Here is a 24,136-nt window from a genome sequence, read left to right as displayed (position 1 = left end):
TCCATGTTTTCTCATATTCTTTAGTTTTGTTGTCTTGGAATTTCTTGAGTGCCTCCTGTACGTTTTGGTTGACCATGTCTAGTAGCATCTCTATGAAATTCTCATTGTTTACTTGTAGAATTTTTTGTTTCAGGGTGTTCTTGTGGTCTTCATTGGGTGCCTTGATATAGTTTATCTTTGTTTTGTTGGAGTCTGGATCTGGGTATCCGTTTTCTTCATTTTGCTCTAAGTCCTGAACTACTTTGTTTTTGGGGGGGAATGGTTTCCGTCCCTTTTTCTACTTCTCATATTTCCACTAGGTACCGTTTCTGTCCCTGGATTATGTGTAATGTGGGATTAGCTGGTTTATAATATTAATACTAACAAAACCGTGAGAGAAGGATGAAAAAGAGAAAGAGAAGGGAAGATAAAAGGAAGAGAGAAGAGAGGAAAAAAAGAGAAAAAAAGGGAAAGATGGTGGGTGATCAAACAGCAAACCAGGCAGCCAAACCCTTGATGAAGGGAGAAAAAGAGAAAAAAAAAAATCACCAGTTCTGGAACGGTAGAATTGCAGTTAGTTATGTTAATTCTTTAGTGTCCAGTCCAGTCTGTGTGTGTCTCTTAGGCATGCTAGGAGCCCTCTAGTGGTGGCCCGAGTGGGAGTCTGGTGGCTCGGTTATCTGGAAAGCCTGTAGAGCTGGGGCCTGGCTACCCCGGAGGGGCGGGGATCCCTGCAGGCTGGTGGGTGCAGCTGTCTCACGCCAAGCTGGTGCCTGTCCCAGCGGGGTGGGGCTCCAGTCATTCCACACGTAGCTGGAGCCCGGTGGGGCCTGAGGGGTGGGAACCGAGGGGCAGGTATCTGGTCATCCCACACGTAGCTGGGGCCCAGCAGGGCCCAAGGGGCAGTGGGCTTGAGGGCTGGTATTCCAGCAGAGTGTGGGTCTGGCTCGGGGCTGGGGTCCGGTGTGGCTGAGGGTCGGGAATCCCAGTGGTACATGGATCTGGTGCGGCCCAAGAGGCGGGGATCCTGCAGTGTGTGGGTCTGGTGTGGGGCTGTGGCCTGGTGCAGCCCGACAGGTGGACAGCCCGGCAGAATGGAGCAGCGGCTCTGCAGACCTATGGGGCAGGGATTTGGCAGGCCAGCTGTTCTTTTATTAGATCGTGGCGTGGAGAAGCCTTCCACAATCTAAGGGTTTAGAGTGCCGTGTTTTTGGCTCTCCCTGGTGCTTTACCTCAGCCAGGTGTGTCTCCAGCTTGTTGGCAGGGTCTCTGGGTCAGGAGCGCATGAGGTCTGCGGCTCTGTCTCCATCGCCATCTTGGATCTCCTATAGCCGCAGTAGGGGCGCCGGAAGAAACCTAGGAAAGGGCATTCCAACCAAACGTTCGGTTTTCGGATCATTCTTTGTGCCAGTGTTCACTGAGCTTGGGTTCTGCGACTTGCAATGAAAAGCCCAAAGTCACGGAGCTGTACATATCTTAGCCGTCCCCGCACTTCACTCCCCATCCCATCCCAACCTGTATTCGGTGTTGAAGTGTATTGGTCATCTGTTTTGTAGAATGTCCCTCAATTGGAATTTGTCTGATGTTTTCCTCGTGATTAGGCTTAGGTTATTTTTTTCGGGGGTGGGGGAGAGAAGATCACAGAGGTAAAGTGTCCTTCTCATTGCACTATCTATCAAGGGCATATATTATTTTCGCAGTGCTGGTGATTGAGCCCAGAGCCTTGTGCGTGGGAAGCAAGAGCCCTGCCACTGAACTGCATCCCCATCCCAAGGGCGCTGACTGTCAACCTGTTGATATTTATCTGGAGCCTGATCACGTGGCTGAAGTAGTGCTTGTCACTATCTCCCTTCTCCACTTCCTCCTTTCTATCCTGTCCCCTATGGGAAGAAGTCACCATGTGCATTCAAGGGCTTCCCATCCCAGAGGATACAGTGTCTACATAAAATTATTTGGAATTCTTCTGTATTGAAGATTTCTCTCTTTTCCCGTTTCTTTATTTAACCCTTGATTTGTATCATAATGGGTGTATTTTATACTTTGAGTTATATTTCAGTACTACTTCATTGCTCAGATGGTTCTGATATTGGTCATTTTGATTCTTTCTGTTTATATCCATGTCCCTTTACCATATCCCATCATTGTTGTTTTGTTTTATGACTTTTTGTTTTTAAGAGCTCTCCCTTACTTTCTGGTACTACAAGATGCTCCAGGATCATCCCATACAGTTCCTGCTCTGGTCCTCAAATCAGCCATTTCTCAAGTGTGCCCTGGTTTCTTCTATTACATTATTTATAGTAGTAGAAACCAAGACTTTTGTACTAGATGTGTTTGTTGCTACTAGGTGTCATTGCTTCTAGGCCCTCAATGAAAATTAAGAAAATATATGTATGTAAACTAACCAAAGTATGTACCCATATCTATAAATATTTCTATAATTTCTATATGTAACAATCTGTGACTATATTAAATTACATCTGAGTTTTTAATTGATTTATTTTTCTGGAGTTTTTTTTTTTTTTTCTGGTGGTATGGGGGTTTAAACTCAAGACCCCACACTTGCTAGGCAGGCACTCTACCACTTGAGCCACTCCACCAGCTCTTTTCTGTGAAGAGTTTTTTGAGATAGGGTCTCACAAACTATTTGCCTGGGGCTGGCTTCAAACCGTGATCCTCCTGATCGCTGCTTCTTGAGTAGCTAGGATTACAGGCGTGAGCTACCGACCTGGCTTATACTTGAGTTTTAAGCATTGTTTGCATATTTTGTTTATGAGTTCATATCAGATTTCTGTCCTGCAAATATTTTCTCCCAGTATATGGCTTGTCTTTTCATTTTCTCAACAGTCTCACAGAGAAGGTTTTAATTTCATTTACACCCACATATCCGTTTTTACTTTCTTGGATCATGCTTTAGATGGTGGTATATCTAACATCTCATAGCCAAATCCAGATTCATGCAGATTTTCTCCTAGAAGTGTTTTAGTTTTCCATTTGCAATTAATCCATTTTGAGTTCTTCTTTTTTAATATCTAAGAATAAAAACAAATAGCATAGCTAGGTGCTGGTGGCTTACACCTGTAATCCTACCTATTTGGGAGGCTGAAATCTGAAGGATCACAGTTCCAGGCCAGCCCAGGCAAAAAAGTTTGTGAGACCCCATCTCAATGGAAAAAAGCTGAGTGGTGGTGCACATCTGTCACCCTATCTATGACAGGAAGCTTAAAATAAGAGGATCTTAGTTCAGGCTGGCCTGGGCAAAAAGCAAGACTCTATCTCCAAAGTAAACAGAACAAAAAGGCCTGAAGGTGTGGCTCAAGTGGTGGAATGTTGGACTACCAAGCCTGAAGCCCTGAGTTCAAAACCCAGTACAATAAATCAATAAATAACAGCTTGATTGATATGCAATTCATATACCTTATAATTTACCATTTAAAACATATAGTTCCTTCCTTCCTCCCTCCCTCTCTCCCTCTCTCCCTTCCTCCCTCTCTCCCTTCCTTTCTCTGTCCCTGTTTTCCCCCTCCCTTCTTCCTTCCTTTCCTCCTTCTTTCCTTAGATGGGGGTCTCAGTATGTCACCCAGGCTGGTGTCAATCTCAAAGCCTCCAGAGTAGCTGGGACAGCAGGATTGTGCTACGATGTGCAGCCAGGGTAGTGGGTTTAGTATTTGTACACTTGCTTAACCAGAACACACTCCTTTTTAGGACATTCACTTCACCACAGAAAGAAGCTCTAGTCCCTATAGCTACCACCTCAACATCCCCCAAGCCTCCCCAGCCTTTCTGTGTTTCTGTCTCTCTAGGTGTCCCTAGTCTGGACATTTCAAAGAAAGGAAATCATACAATCCGTGACTTTTTGTGATTGTTTCTTAGTTACATTGTAGCATATGGCAGTATTTTATTCCTTTTTATGAGTGAATTATATTCCACTGTATGGCTATACCACATTTTGTTCATCATCAGTTGGTGGATATTCAGGTTGTTTTTACCTGTTGACTATTGTAAATAATGCTGCCATGAGCAGATTTTTGAGAGGACATAGGCATATCTTTCATTTATCTTGGGTTCATTACCTAAGAGTGGAATTGCCGGGCCATTCTTAACTCTATATTGAACTATTGCAATAACTTCCAGACTGTTTTTCAAAGCAGCTGAACTGTTTTACATTTCCTTCAGTGGTCTATTATGGTTCTGATTTCTCCACATCCTTGCCAGCACTTGTTACTGCTTGGCCATTTAGCTGTAGCTATCGCAGTTGGTGTAAAGTGGTAGCTGTCTCAGTTTTCACTATGCTATAACAGAATACATGAGGCTGGGTAATTGATAATGAACAGTAATCAATTTTCTCACCGGTCTGGATGTGCGAAGTCCAGGATCCAGGTGCCAGCATCTGGTGAGGGCCTTCTTGCTGTGTCATCATGGACCAAGACAGAGCAAAAGAGGAGCCAAATTTACCCTTGTATTGTGGCACCAATGCCATCCATGAAAATGGGGCTCTTTCTTTTTTTTTTTTTTTTGGTAGGGCTGGGGTTTGAACTCAGGGCTTGCACTTCCTGAGTAGATGCTCTACCACTTCAGCCACACCTCCAGCCCTTTTTGCTTTACTAACTTTTTGGATAAGGTCTCATGTTTTTCCCCAGGGCCAGGCCTCAGACTGTGAAACTTCTACCTGTGGCCTCCAACATAGCTGGGGTTACAGAAACTCATCATCATGCCTGGCTTATTTGTTGAGATGGGGTCTCACTAACTTTTTGCCTTAGCTGGCCACAAATTATGTTCCTTCTGATCTCTGCATTCTGTGTAGTTAGGATCACAGGCCTGTGTCAGCACACCTGGCATCTGGTGATTAAATTTAAACTTAAGTTTTAGAGGAGACATTCACACCATAGCATTAGGGTTTTGATCCACAATTTTCTAATGACTAGTGATATTGAACTTTTTTTCCTCATGCTCGGTGCCCATTGGAACTGCCTTTTTCCTAGCCTGGGTTGTTGTCTTTCCTTCTTGGTAGGACTCTTGTTGCTTGTGCTTCTGGTGTCAAGTCTAAGAATTGATCACCCAATCCAAGGTTGTGGAGATTTGCTCTTCCACCTTTTTTGTGGTACTGGGGTTTTGTTATTTTTCTCTTTTTTTTTTCTTAGTGTATATTAATTGTACAAAGGGAGTCTCATTGTAATATTTCTATACATGCATAAAATATATTTTGATGAAATTTACCCCTCTTTTTCTTATTCCTTCTCCCCTCTTTTTAAAACAATTTTAATGGGTTTCCTTATTCTATTTTCATACATTTGTATGTGAAGGTACTGGGTTTTGAACTCAGGGCCTGGCACTTGCCAGGACAGGCTCTCTACCACTTTGGGCCATGCCCTAGCTTTCTTTGCTTTAATTAATTTTCAGGCAGCATCTCGAGTTTTTGCCTGGACCAGTCTCAGACTTTGATCCTCCTAACTATAGCCTCTGGCCTGGCTGGAATCTCAGGTGTATACCATTATGCCGTTTATTTGTTGAGATTAGTGCTTGCTAACTTTTTGCCCAGGCTGGCCTAAAAACCATGATCCTCCCAATCCCCCTGTCCTGAATAGCTGGCATTATAGGCATGAGTCACCTGTTTTCTTCTAATAGTTTTAAGTTTCTAGCTCTTCCATATAGATTTTTGATCTATTTTGAGTTTTTGTATATGTTGAGAGGTAAGTGTCCAACTTCATTTTCCACAGATGCCAGGGGTAAGAATAACAGTGAGCCTCTCTCTCAGTGTCATTACCATTTTAGAAGCTAAGTGCTTGATTGAGAGGGACAGCAATTTCTGGTCTGATGGCCTCTTCATGAGCCAGGAGCAAGGTCTGTCAGGCCCCTGTATTCTTAGTGCCTAAGGGACAGCCTCTATCCCATGAGTCAGGCTCTGCAGAAGAGAATCTGCACATCTCTTCGTACTTGCTCAGAACTCAGTTACAGCTGGGGCCAGCTCATGTCCTGTTCCTCCCACTGGGAGCTGAGGGGAGAGGGAGCCCCACGCTCTCAAATGCACATGCCTCTCTGAGCTGGAAGCAAGGACAGAGGGAGTAAGCCTTAGCTTGAATGCCACTTTCCATTCTGAGTCTCTGTAGACTTTTTGAATAAATGTTTGTCATTGCTGTGTATCCTCAGGACCATTTCCAGAGATTGAAATGGTGGTGTGTATGCTAATTTTCACCAGTTTTGCTGTGAGACAGGTGTACAGAGCCACTCATGCTATCTTGCTGCTATGGATTCTGTTTTGATAACTCACGTCAGTAAGACAGTGGGCAGTGAAAACCCAGAAAATTCAAATTCCAGTGCCCACATCATAATTCATTCTCTATGTATTGATTAAGTGTCAACTGTGAAAATGGCTCAGAACTAAAAATGGATTGGGTTGATGGTAACTAAAGCAGGGAGTTCGTAATTATTAGACATATCCTTACCCATAAACTTCATGGAGTTATCTATTACATCAAAAATGTAAGAACAGAAGAAAAAGAGCTAATGATCCTTTTGGAAATTAGACTTGCACAAAGAGGACTATTAACCAAGAGAGCCTATGCCAAGTGCCCAGAGAGTAAATGTTCTAGTTTTTCAGGGGCGCAAAACTATCCAGGACTGGGGGCATCAAGGAAGACTTCTGTCGGGGAAGAGAGCTGAGTGGGTTTGGAGAAGTCTTGGCTCAGCATGGTGTGTAGATGGCGTTGAGGGCATATTCCAAGAAGGCATTCAAGACAGAGGTGCTGAAGTGGGGTGGTGTTTGGTATTTTGGGGTGATAGCAGTGAGTGGCTATGGACACCTGTCTGCTTGCTGGAAGGTTTGTACAGAGAGATCAATTTGGAGATATGAGGTGGAGGATGTACAGAGATGCTGGAAGGCTTGGTTGTTGGACCATGAATTTGGACTTTATCTTAGAGAAGGGTAACTTGGCCAAAAGAGATGTTAGGGACATGGCTTTGCCTGTAGTGTGTAGATGGAATGACTCTGTGTGTGTGTGTGTGTGTACACATATATGCTACTGGTGGTAGGTGCTTGGAGCCAAGGAGACAAGTTTTACGATTTATATAAAGTCCGCATTAAGTGAAGGGGGATAGGAACTGAAAGAAAGTGTCTGATGGATAGTCAAATATGAACGGGACTTCAGTAAGGCCAAGCAGTTGTTAAGACAAACGTGATAGCTGTTGCTATAAATAGACGAATAAATAAAATACCAGACACTAGAATGTCAGGTGAGGTGGACTAATTTAGCGATTTGAAATACTTTTGTGTATTTTCTTGATGGATTTCTCTCTCCTGCAGTGACTATAGTTAAAGAGTCTATTTTTGAATTCAGACATTGTTTTTTTCTCTCTTCTTATTCTTTTAAATTCCTCCTTTCTACAGTTCTTTCCTTTGAATTTGATCCTCAAATTAAGCTCCTGGATGTATTTGCAGGAGAAAACCAAGGCTTGCAACGCAAAGGTGTATGGTTTCAAGGATGAGTTTCCCTCTTGGAAACAGCTACCCGTGTACAAATGGCAGGCACGTGACCAACTCCTGCTTTTTAGCAGGTCTAACGTGACCTTCAAAACTCCTTAGGACACACTGGTCTCTCGTGGGGCTGCATTTCCCATCAGACTCGGGCTGCCTGAGTGTGTGTAGCTCGGAAGCTAGAGTTGCGAACACAGTACAGAAACACGAACAAAAAGCAAACCAGAAAACCCCATGCCTTACACAGTGGGCTGAGGAGTGAAGTCGCGGAAGGAAGGTTCAGCTCTTGCCCTTTTAAAATCCCAGTGCAGCGACACACACACACACACGCTCGCCGCTCGGTTCTTCCCACTCCCCGCCACACTGCACCAGCTCCCCCCACCCCCCAAGTCCTGATTCATGAACCGTGCCACCTTTGTCTCGTTTTAAACTGTGCAGACTATTTTCATCCTCCACCCCCATCGCAGATCCCCCTCCCTCGCCCTCTGGGAAGCGCTGGTGTAGCGCGCTCGCTCGGCTGGAGAGCGGGGCTCCCAGCGCCTCGGGCGGCCGTGAGACCCCGACAAGCCCCCTCCACGGGACCCCGTCGCTGGCGCGGGGACAGCGCCTCGGCCCCTTTAAGGTGCGGAACTCGGCGAAGTGCGGGCAGGCGGCCCGGGAGCCGGCGCGGGCCCGGGAGCGGGTGGAGAAGTCCTGCCGCCCTCCCCGGTGCCCGCATCCCGGCCTCGGGGGCTGCCGCCCTCCGCCCAGCGCGCAGCGGCCGGCCATGCGGCGGCTCTGAACCATGTCCTCCTACGCCAAGAACGGGACAGCGGACGGACCGCACTCCCCCACCTCGCAGGTACCGCCCCCGCCTCCCACCTCCGCCCCCGAGCGCCCCGCCTCGGCGCGGGGAGCGCGGGGCCCCCAGTCCCGGAGCCGGCGCCCCGCTCCCCCCTCCTCCGGTCTCCCGCTCCTCCTCTTTCTCCTCCTCCTTGTCCTCCACCTCCTCCTCCTCCTCCTCCTCCTCCTCCTCTTCCTCCTCCTCCTCTGCCTCACCTCGTCCGGGGCTCTGCGCTCCCGATCCGGAGTCCGCAGCCTCCCCCAGCCCATGCCGGGGACTCGGACCCCGCACCCCGCGACGCTTTGTTAATGGATGTGGTGGGTGCTGGCGGGCTGCGCGTCTCACGCATCTTCGCAGCCGTCGAGGCTTCAGTGGGTGGGTGGGTGGGTGGGGGTGGGCGCAGCGTTTGTGAGACGCAGAGGAGACTCGGGTGCGGGCTCTCAGGGGACCCGGGGGCGCTGGTCCCAAGGCGGACTGCAGCCGGGAGGGAGGAGGTGGTCTCCCGGTTCCGCGCTGCGGTCCTCACTGGCTTCTCTCTGGCCCCGTGTGTCCCTCCAGGTGGCCCGAGGCACCACGACCCGCAGGAGCAGGTTGAAAAGGTCCGATGGCAGCACCACTTCCACCAGCTTCATCCTTAGACAGGTAGGAGGTGACGGTGCTGAGCCGGGTGGAGAGGAGGCCGAGCGCGCGGCGCGGGGTCCTGGAGCCGATCGCCGCTCTGGGTGCGGGAGCTGCAGGTCCCGTCCCCGCGCTCATCTTTTTCTGGTTCCTCACATTTGTGGTTCACGCGTCCCGTTTCCCGCGCGCGCGCGCCTCTTCGGGCTCCGGGTATTCTGGTCCTGGTGTCACCTTAGCGCTCCGGGAACTTAGTTTGCGCCGGTTGACATGGATCGGCGGGGACAGGGACTTTGGTCAGGGACACTGACTTTAAGAAAGGTGGAAATGTTTCCGGTCGCACCTTCTTCGGTGCATGGAGAAGCGTCTCCAAGAGGTGTAACTTGACTTTGAGTAAACCAGACCCCGGGGCCGGCGACCTGGTTTGAGCCAGGTGAGAGGGGGCTTCTGTTTTGCTGGCCTCTTTTGAAGGCTATTCTCCGTGGAGGTCTTGGGAAAGATCTCCAAGCTCTTGGAGCAGAAAGTTCTCACTTTGGGACCGCTTTATTACTCGCTCAATTAGGAAGGACGGCCAGATGGGGGTAAACCTAAGTAAGCGATTGCGGCCCGGGCCCAGGCTCCGGGCTCTGGGCGGTTCCGCACTTACTATGCTTGTTTTCTTCTGCGGGGTTCTAGTCCAGGAGCTGGGGATCGCTGGGAGTGGCAAGTGCCGTTCACCTTGACAAAAGAATTGGTCCTCAGTTTTCCCACTGTCCCTGTGCTATAAATGAAACCACCCCTGGCTGCAGGGTGTCAGAGAAATCAAGCAGAAGTGATTCACCTTGATCTCTCTTTGGAGCAGAAATTACTGGGTGTGCGCGTCCTAGGTGGCTTGGGAAGACTTCAGTCATTGCACCGAGACGCTTTTATCCCAGGGTCTGCTCTGGGCTGCTGAAGTGACCTTGAGAAGTACTTTTCCCTCTAGGTCACTCCGAGCATTGTGTAATGTGTTTCTAACCTATGATGGCAGCTGTGGTGTTTCTTTTCTATCATCCATTTAAGCAGATCGTCGATGTGGAATGGGTTTTAGACTGAGAATTGGACTCCAACCTCTCCTCAGGGGGTCTATAAAAGCATATTTGTATAATACTTATGTAAAGTTTTACTTTGTGCCGATACAAATTATTGTTATTGTTCTTTAATTCAGTGAGCACGAAGCATGTACATTATTTAAATGTATTTTAGATTCTGCATTCATTCTAAAACTACAATCTATCCCTCTGCAGTCCTTGGAATATTTATGTATTTGATAAGGTGAAGCCATTGTTTATCTTCAAAACTTGTTTTGAGTTATGCAACTGTTTGCCACTTTGCTGATGTTTATTTTGTAGGTGCCTATTTTGAGTAGTGTTTTCTTTTTGCAAATTCTTGGAAATACTAATTATATAGCAGTGTCTTCTATGAGCTGTTTGACTAAAGCTTTTGAGTTTATCTACATCATTGCTGCACTAATGCTTAAAACTTCTGAGCATGAACAAAACAATATCCTTTCTAATATTTTTATTCTTTCCTCTATTTGTGCCAATAAAGGTCCAGATAATATGTATAAGCCCTTGTAAGTATGCTGTTACGTGCTGGTTTAAAAGTTATTGCAAAAGTTATTTTGGGATTAATTTGGACCAGCTCAGGTTTTGAGAATAAATACAGTCCATAAATCTGAAACTTTCTAAAAACAGTGAGATGATAAAATGACCTAAATTCAGGAGTAATATTGTAAGTAGTAATATTATTTACACAATTTCCTATTTTTTGGCACAAAAACAGTGCACAATTTTTTGAGCACTTTATAGTTCAGTGATTATCCGACATAGGATCTTATTTAAATGGCACCATATAGACCTTTGTAATGGCTAAAATAAAAAAAAACCTGAGGGATTTAAATTGCTTTGATGAAATGAGAATGATAGCAAACAGAATTTGACGGTATATTTGAATGAAATTGAACAGTTTTCACCCAAATACCGAAAATCCTTTTTAAAAAAGCTTTTTAAAAAGTTGATAGAGTGTCATTATTTTAGAATGGTCAATGATTTATTGATAATGAAGTGCTTGGAGTGATGGGATTTCTTGGTGTTATTTCCGTCTGCTCCGTTGCACAGGGAGAAGACTGTGAGAATATCGACTATGTTAGTCAGTTTTCCATTGCTGTGACAAACATCTGGGAAAGTCAATTTAAAGGAAGAAAGGTTTAGTCTGGCTTGTGGTTTCAGAGGTTTCAGTACGTGGTCACTTGGCTCTGTTTTTTCTGGGCCTGTGGGAAGACAGAATATCATGGCGGGATTCACATGGCAGAGGAGGCAGCAGGGAGAAAGGAAGGGAGTAAGGGAGAGAGACAGATAAGACGCCCTCCCACCCTCAACTCCCTAGTCCATTCAGCTTTGGATGTATCAGTGGATTATTCCATGGACGAGGTTATAGCTTCTGTGAACCAATCACCTCTGAACACCAAGCCTTCAACACAAGTCTTGCGGAGGGGAGACTTTATATGCAAATCATTACACCAGTAAAAATAATGCTGCTCCTTTCTTGCTCATATCATTGATGGAGGAAAAGGTTTCACTAAAAAAAAAAGAAAAAAGCTACAGGTCACATCAAGGAAGACTGGCTGAGAGGTGAAGGATAGGATGGTTGCAAACTTAAACAATCTTTGTTCTTTGAGATGGTAAGAGTTTCATTACTTGTGTGTATGAACACATACACAGGCACACATTGAATTGGCCTGAGAACAAGCAGACAGAGAAAGAGAGCCTGCCGCCACACAAGGACTGCTCACAAAGTCCCTCAGGCATCTTTGACCTTGTTTCCTGGTCTACTAAATTGCTGGCCCCCACAATTTAGGAGGGATGGAAGCCTTGGAATGAATCCAGGGAAAAACTAAAGGACTTCTTTGAGGAAAGGTGAGAAGATTAAATATTTTGCTACTTAAAGCAGAGAAAGATAAGGATGACCTAGAATGTTCTTCAAAGCATACACAGAGATACTCTTTGGAAATGTGATGAGTATTCTTGCTCTTTATTGAGGATGAAGTTCAAGAATTGGCAAAAATTAGAAAGGAATGATGTTTTATAGCAAGATTTTCCAAAGAATATTGCTATCACTGGAATGGCTTTCCAAATGTGGTCATAGAATTTTCTCTCAGGAGATACTGTCTGACAGACCATTTATGAATACATTATTTATTCATGTTTTATATTTTTAAGAAGCACTTAAAAATGTGTGCCCAGCATTGTGTTAGATATTATGGGGGAAGAATGAAAGATGAATGAGGCACAGCTTTTGTAAGCAAAGATTTTATAGTTTAATTATGGAGACAGAGGTGTATGCAAATAATACAGTGAAATATAACAAGGAGGTGGGCACCATGACCATGTGCACTGGGTACTTAAATATCCGTGGGTGTATGTACATACAGTTAAGGCAGAGTACTCTTAAGTTAGTCCTCTTCCCTTTGGGGTTCTAAGAGAAAATCTGATCCAACTGGTATTGGCTTGTTCACTCCTTCTTGTCACATCTGCCGGTGTGAAGGACTGCAGAGTCTCATAGGGCCTGGCTATTACCTGCTTCCAGCCTTGTCTTGAGCTGTGATCTGTGTCTGGATACTGGGCCTGAACACACCGTCCTCTGTCCCAACACAGGCAGTTTGCACATCTTGAGCCCTCTGTGAGGAAGACTCACTGTCCTCTCTGCCTAGTTAGCTTTTAGTCTTTCTTGAGATCTAAGAGTTCAGTCTTCACCTCCTTTTCTAACCTCCTTCATAAGGAGGAGGCTTCCAGAGCAGAGTGCCTTCTATAGCTTTCAGTAGCACTGCCACTATTATAATTCAACCTGTACTTGGATTTCTCTGTTAATGTCTGTCTCCCCATCCAATGAACAAGTTATGTGAGGTCAAGGACATGTTTGCATTTGATCTTTGTGTCCTCAGCATGTAGCAGAATATATGTTCAATACATGCTCCTCTGAGTGGGTGGAGGACCGACCTGACATGGCTCAGGCATGAGGTTCTGTTTCAACATTAAAATGCTTTGTTTAAAGGGAGAAATTGCCTCCTAGCAAACCTCCCCCCCCGCCCCAATTGTTGTTTTAGCTTAAAACAACAATTTATTTTTGTGCACTGACCAGACAGTTCTTCTGCCTCATGTGATGCTATGTGGGCACTGGGATGGCTGGGAAATCCAAAATAGACTCACACATGTGGTTGGCAGTTGGTGCTGGCTGCCGACTGAGACTCGGCTAGAGCTGTTGGCAGGGGCCTGAATTTTCTTCCACCTGGACCTCAGCATGTCTGCTTGAGCCTCTTGATAATATGGTGGCTGAGTTCCAGACAGGAGCATCCCCAGAAGCAAAGGCGGAAACTGTGGCCCTTTTAAGCCTCAGTTTCAAAATAATATGGCGTCACTCCTCTTATATTCTCTAAGTCGAAACAGGTCTATGAGCCTGACCCAAGGGGAGAGAAAAGAGGTTATCTTTTGATGGAGAGTGACAAAGTCATATTGCAAAAGAACATTTGGGTAAAAATAAATAAAAAGTAAATCAAATTCAGTGGTAGCATAATATCAGGTTATTCAATCTATATGAAAAAATTAAAGAGAAAATATATGTTCAATAAGTACCAAAAGAAAACTATTTGAAGTTGTGTGTGGTGGCCACACCTGTAATCCCAGCTATGCAGGGGGCCCTAAGTAGGAGAATTGAGTCTAAGGCCAGCCCCAGCAAAAACATGAGATGCTACTTCAAAAATAGCTAAAGTAAAAAAGGGCTGGGATCATGGCTCAAGTGGTAGAGCACCTTCCTAATAAGCTCAAAGCCCTGGGTTCAGTCCCCAGCCATGCCCCCAAACCTCAAAAAATAAAATTTTTTTTTTTAGGTACTGGGGTTGGAACTCAGGGCCTCATGCTTGCTAGGCAGGCACAATTATGATTTGACAATTTTTAAACATATTCTTTTATGAATAGAAGGATCTAAGTGATGGCTGGTTCATGCCTGTAGTCCCAGTGACTCTTGAAGCTTAGGCAGGAAGATCACTTAAGCCTAGGAGCTTGGGTCTAACTTGGATAACAAAGTGAGACTCCATCTCAAAAGAAGAAGAACAGAAAGGAGCTCCATAAATCTAATAAAAATTAGTAAAACCTCACAGCCAACAACCTATCAAGCAAGAAACTAGAAACAACGGATGTATTCCTCAAGCAGTAAATGACTAAATAATGATAGATTTGCAGATTACTATTGAGCCACTAAAGAAAAAATAAAGTAGGTCTGCATGTAACGGAAGTACATTTAAAACATTTACTTGAGATACATTCAGGTGAAAAAGTGAGTTACAGAATAATATCTAATAAAATTCCATAAAAACGAGCTATGGGATGGAAAATAAGGTTGCAGCCATCTTTGCAACCATCTAACTTAGAGCAGGGAATCTTTTGGGTGGGTTTGTTTTGTTTTTATTTTGGTACTGGGGTTTGAACTCAGGGCCTCATGCTTGTTAGGCAAGCACTCTTCTGCTTGAGCCACTCCTCCAGCACCTTGTGTTTTTTTAAGGTATGCTAATCAGATGATCCTTACAAGAACTCAATGAACCCACATTGTATTTAGAGATCTAAAACATATTCAGATTCTGAGTTGATACTATAATAAAACAAGTTGGCAGACAGATTCTTTGGGTTATAATTTGAGTACTGGTTCTAGACACTTTTCCCTGATGAAATACAAACTCATCAACAGAAGGTATCTGCTTTGTGCATAGCTCTAAGAATAATCGTGTGCTAGAGGCGTGTATCTATGCCAGATCTATCCATAAATGTAGAACCACAGGATTTTAGAATGGAAAGAGATTGCAGAAAGAAAATACTTCTATTTCTCATTTTCAGATAAATAGAACATAGGCCCAAGGCCATAAAAGTCACAACAATAGGTAGTAGTGGAACTGAGACAGGGGACCTTGACTCGGGCTACTGTTTTTGCACAGCACACTTTACTTCCTGAGTAATAAGACACACACACAAACTCACGTGGATGTGGGTATGTGCAATCCTAAAAATGATTTTTTTTTTTTTTGAGGCAGGGTTTCACTGCGTAGGCTTGGCTGGCCTGAAACTTGAGATCCTCCTGCCTCAGCCTCCAAGTGCTGGGATTACAGGTATAATCCAACACACCCAGCTCTAGTAGCAATCTTGATCTGTGTGATTGCTGTAAAAAGCAAAGCATGGACTGGAAAATCTGGAGATTGTGGCTTCTTCCCAACTCCCATCTTGGATGGCATTTTTTTTGTTGTGTGGTTCATAGTTCATGAAAGATAATTTATTTGGTTGTTCATTGACTTACTTAACTAGTCATTGTATTGGCCAAAATCTAACCAGTCTGTCTAAACTACTTGAGATTTTTATAATGGAGTAAATTTGATATAGAGACATGATTAAACAAGTGCTGTGAGAACTTGGAAACTAGGCCTGGAGGTTAACCATAGCAGGAAGCCACCATCACTTTTAGGGTAGCAGTCTAGGGAGGAAACTGTTACTGGAGCCCAGGGACCCGAGTCACTGGGCAGGAGCTAGGATTGTAGGAATCCCAGCTGGTGAGAGCAAGAGATCATAAAGGAGGCCAGGTACAGTGGTGCAAGCCTGCAATCCCAGCTACTCAGGACATAGAGGTAGAATGATCACTGTCTGAGGCCCTCATGGTCAAAATCTCAAGACCTCCCTGAAAAACAAGCTAAAAACCAAAGGGTTGGGGGCGTGGCTCAAGTAACAGAGCACTTGCCTGGCAAGCTCAAGGTCCTGAATTAGATCCTCAGTACCTTCCAAAAAAAGAAAAATAAAAATATACACATAGAGGAGATGGCACCTCTGTCAAAGAAGCCACTTAAGGTAGACAGAACGGGGAGAAATATCTTGGCCCCTCCCTTCCCCACTCTCCAGTCTTCTGCCATTAGTTGAGCCCAGGTGGAAGCCAGCTGACCTGGGAAGCAGCCTGCAGGCCTTGGTCTCCTGAGACAGAAAGCAGCGCCAGGAAGGGCAGGAGTGTATCCGAGGGAAACAGGCCAGCACTGGCACAGCCCTTTTCATATTTTAGCTGCTGCCTGGAAGACAATAAAGAATTATTTTCATTAGCAAAGTTGAATTTTTTTTTTGTTGCTCTGTAAGTAGAATGATATGATCCCAGTTACAATGAACTTTAAGGAAAACTTCACACTTACTTTGTGAATTTTTTGTGGGATGAATTTTCCCAAATTGTGATCTGATAGAGCAAGAAAGAACTCTGTTTCTTTTGGCAAACTATGCCTTGCACTTGCTTTTGGGCTTGAATAAATTGAACTGAATTTATGAAACTCATAGTTGAGAAATCTGATTACTGAGCACTAACCAAATACTTAACCAGCCATTGTAACTTATCTCTGAGTCTCTGTTCTTGGCACACAGAGTTCCATAAAGTGAATTTCTATAGAATAAACAACTACTTATCCTTCAGCATAGGCTGCACCAGACAGTGTCATCCCTAGGTCTCAGGAGTGGGAAGTACTTCCTCATCTAGGGGAGAATCAAGGGTGGCGCTGAGGAGAATGGGGTTTAGTCAAGCTGTCTCTGTAGCTACTTGTAGAACCCAGTCTCTTCACTCCTGGTGAGTGTAACTCAGTAGGTTTATGTGGGCCAGTCAAGTCTGGATATGACCATCTTCCAGCTGTGGTTGTGACACAGTCCAAGCTCATCTTCTTCCTCAGAGTTTGGCCCTTCTTAGTGTCTTTTTTGAAGCTCAGGTTCAGAACAAAGCACAAACCAAGGCAAGCAGCTTGAGATCCATTCAGATCACTGAAGACCAGGAAATGGGGAATGGGCAGGCAGGTCTTATTCTGCTCTGTAGCTCTCTGTCTGGCCTTTTCCTACTTTTTGCGAGCAACATTTTGATTGCCTGAAACTTGTGATCTTCCTGTCTCAGCCTCCTGCATGCTAGGATTACAGGCGTGTACTACCACGCCCAACTCCTAGCAACATATCGGAGCAGAATTCTTCCTTGGCTCCTTCTTTGCTGGTGCTTCCTTCCCAACCTGAGAGTAGGTGCTGAGAATGGGTCATAGGCCTCAAAGCCATCAGTCCTCTGAGCTGGCCCTTCAGTGGGGTGTGCCGGATGTGTACTCAGCCTCCAGATTCTTCTTTCCATTGAACCCAGGGTGTCGCACAAATATTTCCTCTGTGGCTCCTGGCATGACCAACCTTGCAACCCCTCTCAGCCATGTGCTCTTTTTCTAACGCCTCTCCAGATTCGAAGATATCAAAAAGAGACATATTGTTTTCTCCACCAAACCCCCATAAAAACACTCCAGTTTCAACAGCTGGTATTGTCCTGCCTTCACTCCTTCATGAACCAGGAACACAATGGGGTAGAATGTAGTACTTTTCATTTTAGAGGAGTTGATGTTCTGAACTTGACTTTACAGAAACACATCAAGAATTTCACATGGCTTGAACCATGTATCCTGGGGTGGGGGGTGCGGGGAGAGAGAGAGGACCTTAAGGGGAAATAGGACTTATATTGGTTAGTTTACTGTCACTGTAACAAATTCCTGACATAGCTTGTAAAGAGAAAAGGTGGGGCTGGGGATGCAGCTCAGGGGTAGAGAGCCTGCCTAGTCTGCATGGGACCCTGGGTTTGGTTTTCAGCATCATACAAACAAACCAAAATAAAAAGGAATGGTTTACTTGGCTCCCAGTTTCAGAGGCCCTGGTCCCCGATCATTTGGCCTCATTGCTTTTAGGCCTATGACAAAGCATACATCATGGTGGGCCCATGTCACTGGTGTTGCTAAGCTGCTTCTCATGAAGACAGAGATGAAGGGAATGGGGTCCCACCATCTCCTTAAAAGGCACACCCCAGAGACTTACAGACCCTCCCACCAGGTGAAACCTCTCAAAGGTTCCACTGTCTCCCAAAAATGCCACGCTGGGGACCAAGCCCTTTACATATGGACCTTTGGATGAAACTTACCCAAACCATGGCAGACCAGAAATAGAAGCTTCAATTTGTGAACCTCAGAATTACAGATTCAATTTTAAGGGAATAGTTTTATTGCTTTGAAGTAACAATAATGACAGGCTGTGTGCTATGGTAACCTACTTTTAGAAATAAAGAAGGCTGATGGATTGTCACCACTTGGCTTGGAGGTAAACCGTACTTTGGAATTCCTTGAAGATAGTTCATATTTTTGCTAGAGTAAACATGCTCCCCCTGGAAACTTTCCTGTTTTCTTTAACATAACTTTTCTTCTTACACACATAAATAGAGTAGGAGTAATTATTTGAATCTGAGGGATGACATTCAGTATTTGTATTTTAGGTACTGAAAGCATTAATTAGGTAGCAGCTGCAAAACTTACTTGACAGCTATCGAATCTTCCTGATCACTTCACTCATCATTTGTATGATGAATTGTGTCTACTTTGTTTCTGATTTTATATTCTTCTTTGTTGGTGGATATATCTTTCTCCAGGGTTGCAGTTTAATTGATGTAGCAGTATTTGTTTTGAGAGGAAATATTTTGCAAATATAAACTTGAAAAGAATACAATTTCCCTGGGTTGTCAGAATCACTAGGAGTGATAAACTTTCGTTGTATTGACTGGGTCCTTGTATTATGAAAATATTTGTAAACTCCTATGGAAACTTGTTTTTAGTGGTGCTGGGAAAACCCAGCAGTAATGGAAATACACAGTTCCTGTGGAAATAAATTTATTACTGTCTCTACTATCGTTTCAAGTGGCCAAGTGCTGTTGTAAACAACGCAAATGCTAGTTGTGGTTCAAAATCAAACAGGTGGGTAAAGTGACCATTGTTATGGCTGGGATGCCACTCTTTGTGTGAGTGTGAGAATCGAACATTCTCATCCCCCATTATCACCATTAGCAGGCCCTCCCCATTCTCATCACCCATTATCACCATTAGCAGGCCCTCCCCATTCTCTTCCTCACCCCCTAGTCCTAGGCAACTACTAAAATGTATGTCTGTCTCCAAATGTATGTCTATTCTGATATTTTATTTAAATAGAATCACGTAATAACATGTGATCTTTTCTGATTGGTTTCACCTTTTTTTTTTTTTTTTTTTGGTAGCATTGGGGGTTGAACTCAGGGACTCGAATTTGTGAGGCAGGTGCTATATCACTTGAGCCGCTCCACCAGCCCTTACATATTGATTATTTCCAAGGTCAGGTCTTGCTTTATGCCCGAGCAAGCCTGGACTGCGTCCCCGCATAGCAGGGATGACAGGTGTGAGCCACCACAGCTGTTTTGGATTCACATTTTTTTCATTGATGTGAAAAAATCAGTCTGCGGGGTTTCAGTGGCAGCCCCTGGTCTAAATGTGCAATGTTGGCTTATAGATGAAAGTGGACTTGCCTTTCTGTAAGCTAATGTCACGTCACGGTGTTGACTGGGTGGTCCATATTTGTGTTTATTTGCCATCTCAGATTATAGAGCTGAATGGATTCTTTTGGCAAAATCATTTGATATTCTTGGAAATCAAGCCCTGGACCCTGGCCTGCATGTCATCAGTGGTTCCCATCTATAGGGGGATGGGCAGGGGGTTGTGTAATAGGTGGCATCCACAGAATTAAAAGTGTCATGCAAATGGTTATTGCCATTTTTTCAATAATTCGTAGTAATAGAAATGTCTTGAGTACTTGTAATTCAAAATGCTTGTGCTTTATCTAGATGTTCATAATAATACACTGTTGGTAATTATATTATTTCCTCCTTAAGAAGTACAGTTAAGGAGAAGGCAGAATGCCTGAGTCCCAGGCTAAGTACAATATTTATGGGAATCATTGGGTATATAAAACTGTACTCTCTATGTGGCAGGTGCTGCTCCATTATATTTGAGCACTTCCCTGGAGGACCAAAGTCAATTATCAACACAGTCGTGTGGGGGGAGAAGTAGGTCAGCTGCAAACATTCTTTGCTAATTTCAGGAAGCTTCAGGGCTGGTTGAGTTGGGGGATGTGTTTTATCCCTTTGGTCTTTCTGTGGAGGGCTGTGGCGAGGAGGGCTGAGTTTTTTGATTGGTATTGGTCATCATACTCCTTTAATACCATGTAAATATTCTTTTGATCATGTTCAATGAAAATAAAACTATATAATAGCTTTTTAAAAAGATGTCAAATCTGCATTAGAAAAATAATTATTACTATTACTAATAATTATTAGTGTGACTATTTCTACATTGGTAGAGATGCTCAGAAAATGTCATATATAACCACATATTTTATCTAACTAACAAGAATAATAAAGAGTGTTAATTGCTTTTTATTTTTTTAAGCAAGGGCATTGGTGTGTTTTAAAATAATCATTTATTTACTATGACACAGTAAGTGTAACATAAAAATTTACCATTTTAACCATTTTTAAGTGCATAGTTCAGTGTAGCATTAAGAACATTCTGAACTACTTTTTGTTTTAGTCTTAATGGTTCTGGTAGGTGGTTTAAAAAGACATAGCAGGCAGGTAAGCTGATGGAGTGGCTCAACTGGTAGAATGCCTGCCTCGTAAGCGTGAGGCCCTGAGTTCAAACCCCAGGACTGTCAAAAAATAAAAAAAAAAAAGCTACTCTCAGGCAGGTAAAATACAAATATCCATTTCATAAATAGGCTTGACACAGTCCTCCAGCCCTCAGGTTTGGCCACATTTCTCCCCTTGTATCAAGCAACAACAGAGAAGTAGACCTTGGACTGCCTCACCACAGGGTGGTTCCAAGTGGGGAAGGGACCCAGCTGTGGGCCTGAGAGACTGCCAGCCCTCAGGGAGGGGACTGGAAGGTAGGAGGGAAGCAGGAGACTGCTTGGGCTATGCCCAGGATCCCAAATACCTGTTTTCAGAGGACTGACTGCCTTCCTTTTTCCTCCACTGTCTGGAATTCCAACAGTTTCAAGAGGATTTGGGTTAATGAGCAGCCTATTTAAAAAATATAAAGGTTCCCGGGAGTCTTGGGAGGCTCTTGCCATTCATGCCTCATTGTAATTTGACAAATTGCTCCCAGGTAGGTTCGTTTTACCATCTGGAAAAAGCCCACTGCAACAAAATTGGCAGCTCCCAAGCACAGGTTCTGACCCCTGGATCCACTTGCCCACAGTGTTGTCCAGGAGTCTCCTCTGCCTCCATCGACCACACATACACAGACCTGGACTCAGCTCTCCTTCCTCCATCCATCGTGCCACATCTTCTCCTTAAACTGGCCTCTCTTTCCTGTTTTCTTTTGGGCAGTACTGGGGTTTGAACTGAGGGCCTTGTACTTACTAGGCAGTCACTCCACCACTTGAGCCACACCTCTAGCCCTCTTTGCTTTAATTTGTTTTACAGATCGGATCTTATGTTGTTTTGCATGGGGCCAGCTTTTGATTACAATCCTTCTGCCTCCTTCTCCTGAGTAGCTGGGATTTCAGTTGTGAACTCCCATGTCTGGTGCCCTTTCCCCTTCACAATGATCTTTCTATCTGTTAAAACCCCTCTGGAACCTTCTCCACAAAGCTTTCTCCTGTAGCACCAGGTCTTCTCTGGCTTTGTTTTGACACTGTTAGGCCTGTTCACTTGTTAAATACTCCTTTGTGTGATCTGTGTGTCCCGGTGGCCCGCCAAACTGCGTGTCTATACTGGTATCATTACCAATGTGTCAGATGGGACAAGAGGAAGGAGGACATTGACAGGCCACATTTTTCTTGTTCATTTTTTCCTCATGGAGACCTAGGACCTCAGTGCTTTGCCCCTGACATCCTTCTGTGAGCCCAGAGAGTGTCTTCCACACGAGCGAGTGCCCGCCCCTCAGAGGAAGGCATCTCCTGCTAGTGTACCACCTTCCCTTGTGAGAACAGCGCTGCTTCCTTCTATGATGTGTCTCTCAGCTCCGTATTTCCCAGCCCCTCTAGACAAGCTGTGTTCCAGACTTCCTCAACTCCGGCTCACTCTGTCTCTGTCCCTCACATGGCATTTCTTGTGCTCTGCATCTCCAGATTCCCTCGTGAGGCCAGCGTTTGCAGCTTTGATGTGCATCTCTCTCTGTAGGTCTCCCACTAGGGACGAGACATCATGTACCTCTGCTCTGATGTGAACACAGCACTTGCCCCTAGCAGTGCCCATCCCACCAGTGCGTGTTGTACATGTCGACCTCCACACTGGCAGAGATAAACTTTGTGTCCACTAGACTTAGTTGCAACACAGCCATAATTACTTCTGTATTTTGCTTTATACACTTGCACTTGTGCACGGGGTGAATAGTAGAAGAGGGAGGCTTGGGGAAGGTGATGCTGGGGCGTGGATGAGGTATCAGAATGGAGTCCTTTTGACAGGAAGAGGGCACTGGGTGCCTGGGAAGAAAGACTGTGGTTAGTGGGAAATGGTTTCAAAAGAAGAAGTGAATGAGGACCAGACTTGGTATATTTCAGATATGTTCTGGAATGCATCTGTGAGGAGCCTTTCAGTTGTTAGTAAAGAGCACAGATTGATTAAAGTATAGAATTATTGGTTCATACAAGTGAAAGTACAGAAGTGGACTTCAGCCTTCAGGTGTGGCTTGTTCTAGAAACTTAGCTGCTTCCTCTGTCTGCACCTCTGTTCACAACGTACTGTCAGTGTGCACTTCTGTGTGCTGACTTACATCTCCATTTAGAACCCCTCATGGTGGTGGCAGTGCCCTAGGACCTCCCATTTATCCACTGTCCTGTCAGGTGGAAAAGGTGGATGCTTTTATGGTGGCTCTCACAGAATGAGAAAGGAGAGGATCTCTTTCTTTTGCCCTTGAAGCACACGACACACATTTCTTGAATCTCATTGGCGTGAAACAGCTCATGAGACAACACTGTGGACAGAGTATAGCCTTTAGCCAGCACTTGGTCACTTCTAGGAATGAGACTGAGGTCAGGTGACCCTGGCTGGGGACGGAGAGGGCCAGGTCCTTCAGGAAATTTTAGACCCAGGCAAGAGGGTGGGAAGTTCTTCCTTTTTTGGGCTTCTCCTTTTTCTGGTATCACATATTTCAGTTGCTTTTCAGTTGTTTCTTTTTTCTTTTTTTTTTTAAATGAGTAAAATACATGTAACATAAAATTTATCATTCTTATGATGTTTTAGACAATTCAGTGACATTAAAGTACGTTCACATGGTTGTGCTGTCATTGTCACTGCTGTCCATCCTAAATAGGATTTTGTGCCTACGTGCTAGGGTCTCACTCCTATAATTTTAGCTACTTGGGAGGCTGAGATAAGGAGGATTATTGTTCTAGGCCAGACCAGGCAAAAAAGTTGGTGAGAATATAGTTTAACAGAAAAAAACTGGACATGGTGGTACACTCCTGTCATCTCAGTGAAAGCTTAAAATAGGAAAAAGAAAGCTTAAAATAGGAGGATTACTGTCCAGGCCAGCCTGGGCAAAAAGCAAGACCCTTATCTCCAAAATAACCAGAGCAAAAAGGGCTGGAGGAGTGACTCAAGCGGTAGAGCACCTGTCTAGCAAGCACGAAGCCCTGAGTTCAAACCCCAATACTGCCAAAAGAAAAAAAGTAGGATTTTGTAGACTAATTTGGAAGCTGGAATTTCTGTTGTGACGATGTTTTTCAATGAGGAAATGTTTAGGAAGTTCCAAATAACTGACTAAATAATGAACTTCTGAGACATCATACAAGTTGGCACCAGGTGACTGCCTGAATTAACATTTCTCAGGTCTCCGTTTCCTTTATGAAAAGTTAGGGTCAGAGTAGGTTGGACTAGGTGACCTCTAAGGTTCCACCAAGCTCTACCTCAGAGGGTGTGATCAACTCGTTTATTTTTGGTGGTAAACACTGTATTCCAGGGACCAGGGGCAGAAATCCTCCATATTTTCCTCACTGACCCAAAGGGTCATAAGCAACACTCCCGTAGTGACACAAAGGTTAACAGGAAAAAAAGTAGCAAATTTACTTTGACAGTGTTTTCACATGATACAAGTGAAGACCCAAAGATCTGGGGAAAGCCGTCTGTTTTTATGCTTAGGCTTGCTGAAGATGGACAGCTGTGTAGGATTGTGACTGGACAAAAAGGCGTGATCTAGAGTAATTGCTGAGTGGGAAACTCAGCAAGCCCTGTCTGGATTCTTCTTGGCCTCTGTGAAGTATTCCTTCTCCTTTATGTGGGGCAGGACCCACGTGGAATAGGGTCTTCAAGCAGAAATGATGGGTTTTGGTTTGTTTCAGAGGAGAGGGATTCTAGTTTCT

General features: G+C 44.5%; 2 protein-coding genes across 3 annotated transcripts in view; one reads left to right on the top strand and one right to left on the bottom strand.

Annotated features, from left to right (window-relative positions):
• Positions 1-583: 583 nt before the first annotated feature.
• On the bottom strand, positions 584-9,026 carry LOC141422698 (uncharacterized). The gene is made up of 4 exons (XM_074072229.1): positions 8,797-9,026; positions 8,486-8,709; positions 1,212-1,335; positions 584-809 (listed from the first exon to the last, which is right to left on the bottom strand). The coding sequence occupies exons 1-4, from the start codon at positions 9,024-9,026 to the stop codon at positions 656-658; spliced, it is 732 nt and encodes a 243-aa protein (XP_073928330.1). The 3' UTR covers positions 584-655.
• Positions 8,136-24,136, top strand: part of Cacnb4 (calcium voltage-gated channel auxiliary subunit beta 4) — a 257,548-nt gene continuing 241,547 nt past the window's right edge. Inside the window, exons 1-2 of one of the 2 annotated variants that reach the window (XM_074070785.1) lie at positions 8,136-8,288; positions 8,829-8,912. In XM_074070785.1, the coding sequence (XP_073926886.1) occupies positions 8,232-8,288; positions 8,829-8,912 (141 nt within the window). In that variant the 5' untranslated portion in view covers positions 8,136-8,231. Of the gene's footprint in view, positions 8,289-8,462; positions 8,588-8,828; positions 8,913-24,136 lie in introns of those variants that run through there. The other variant, XM_074070786.1, reaches the window with a different exon arrangement.

Source organism: Castor canadensis, chromosome 4 (assembly GCF_047511655.1).
Source record: "Castor canadensis chromosome 4, mCasCan1.hap1v2, whole genome shotgun sequence".
Taxonomy (NCBI): domain Eukaryota; kingdom Metazoa; phylum Chordata; class Mammalia; order Rodentia; family Castoridae; genus Castor; species Castor canadensis.
This window is presented reverse-complemented; position numbering and strand designations above follow the sequence as displayed.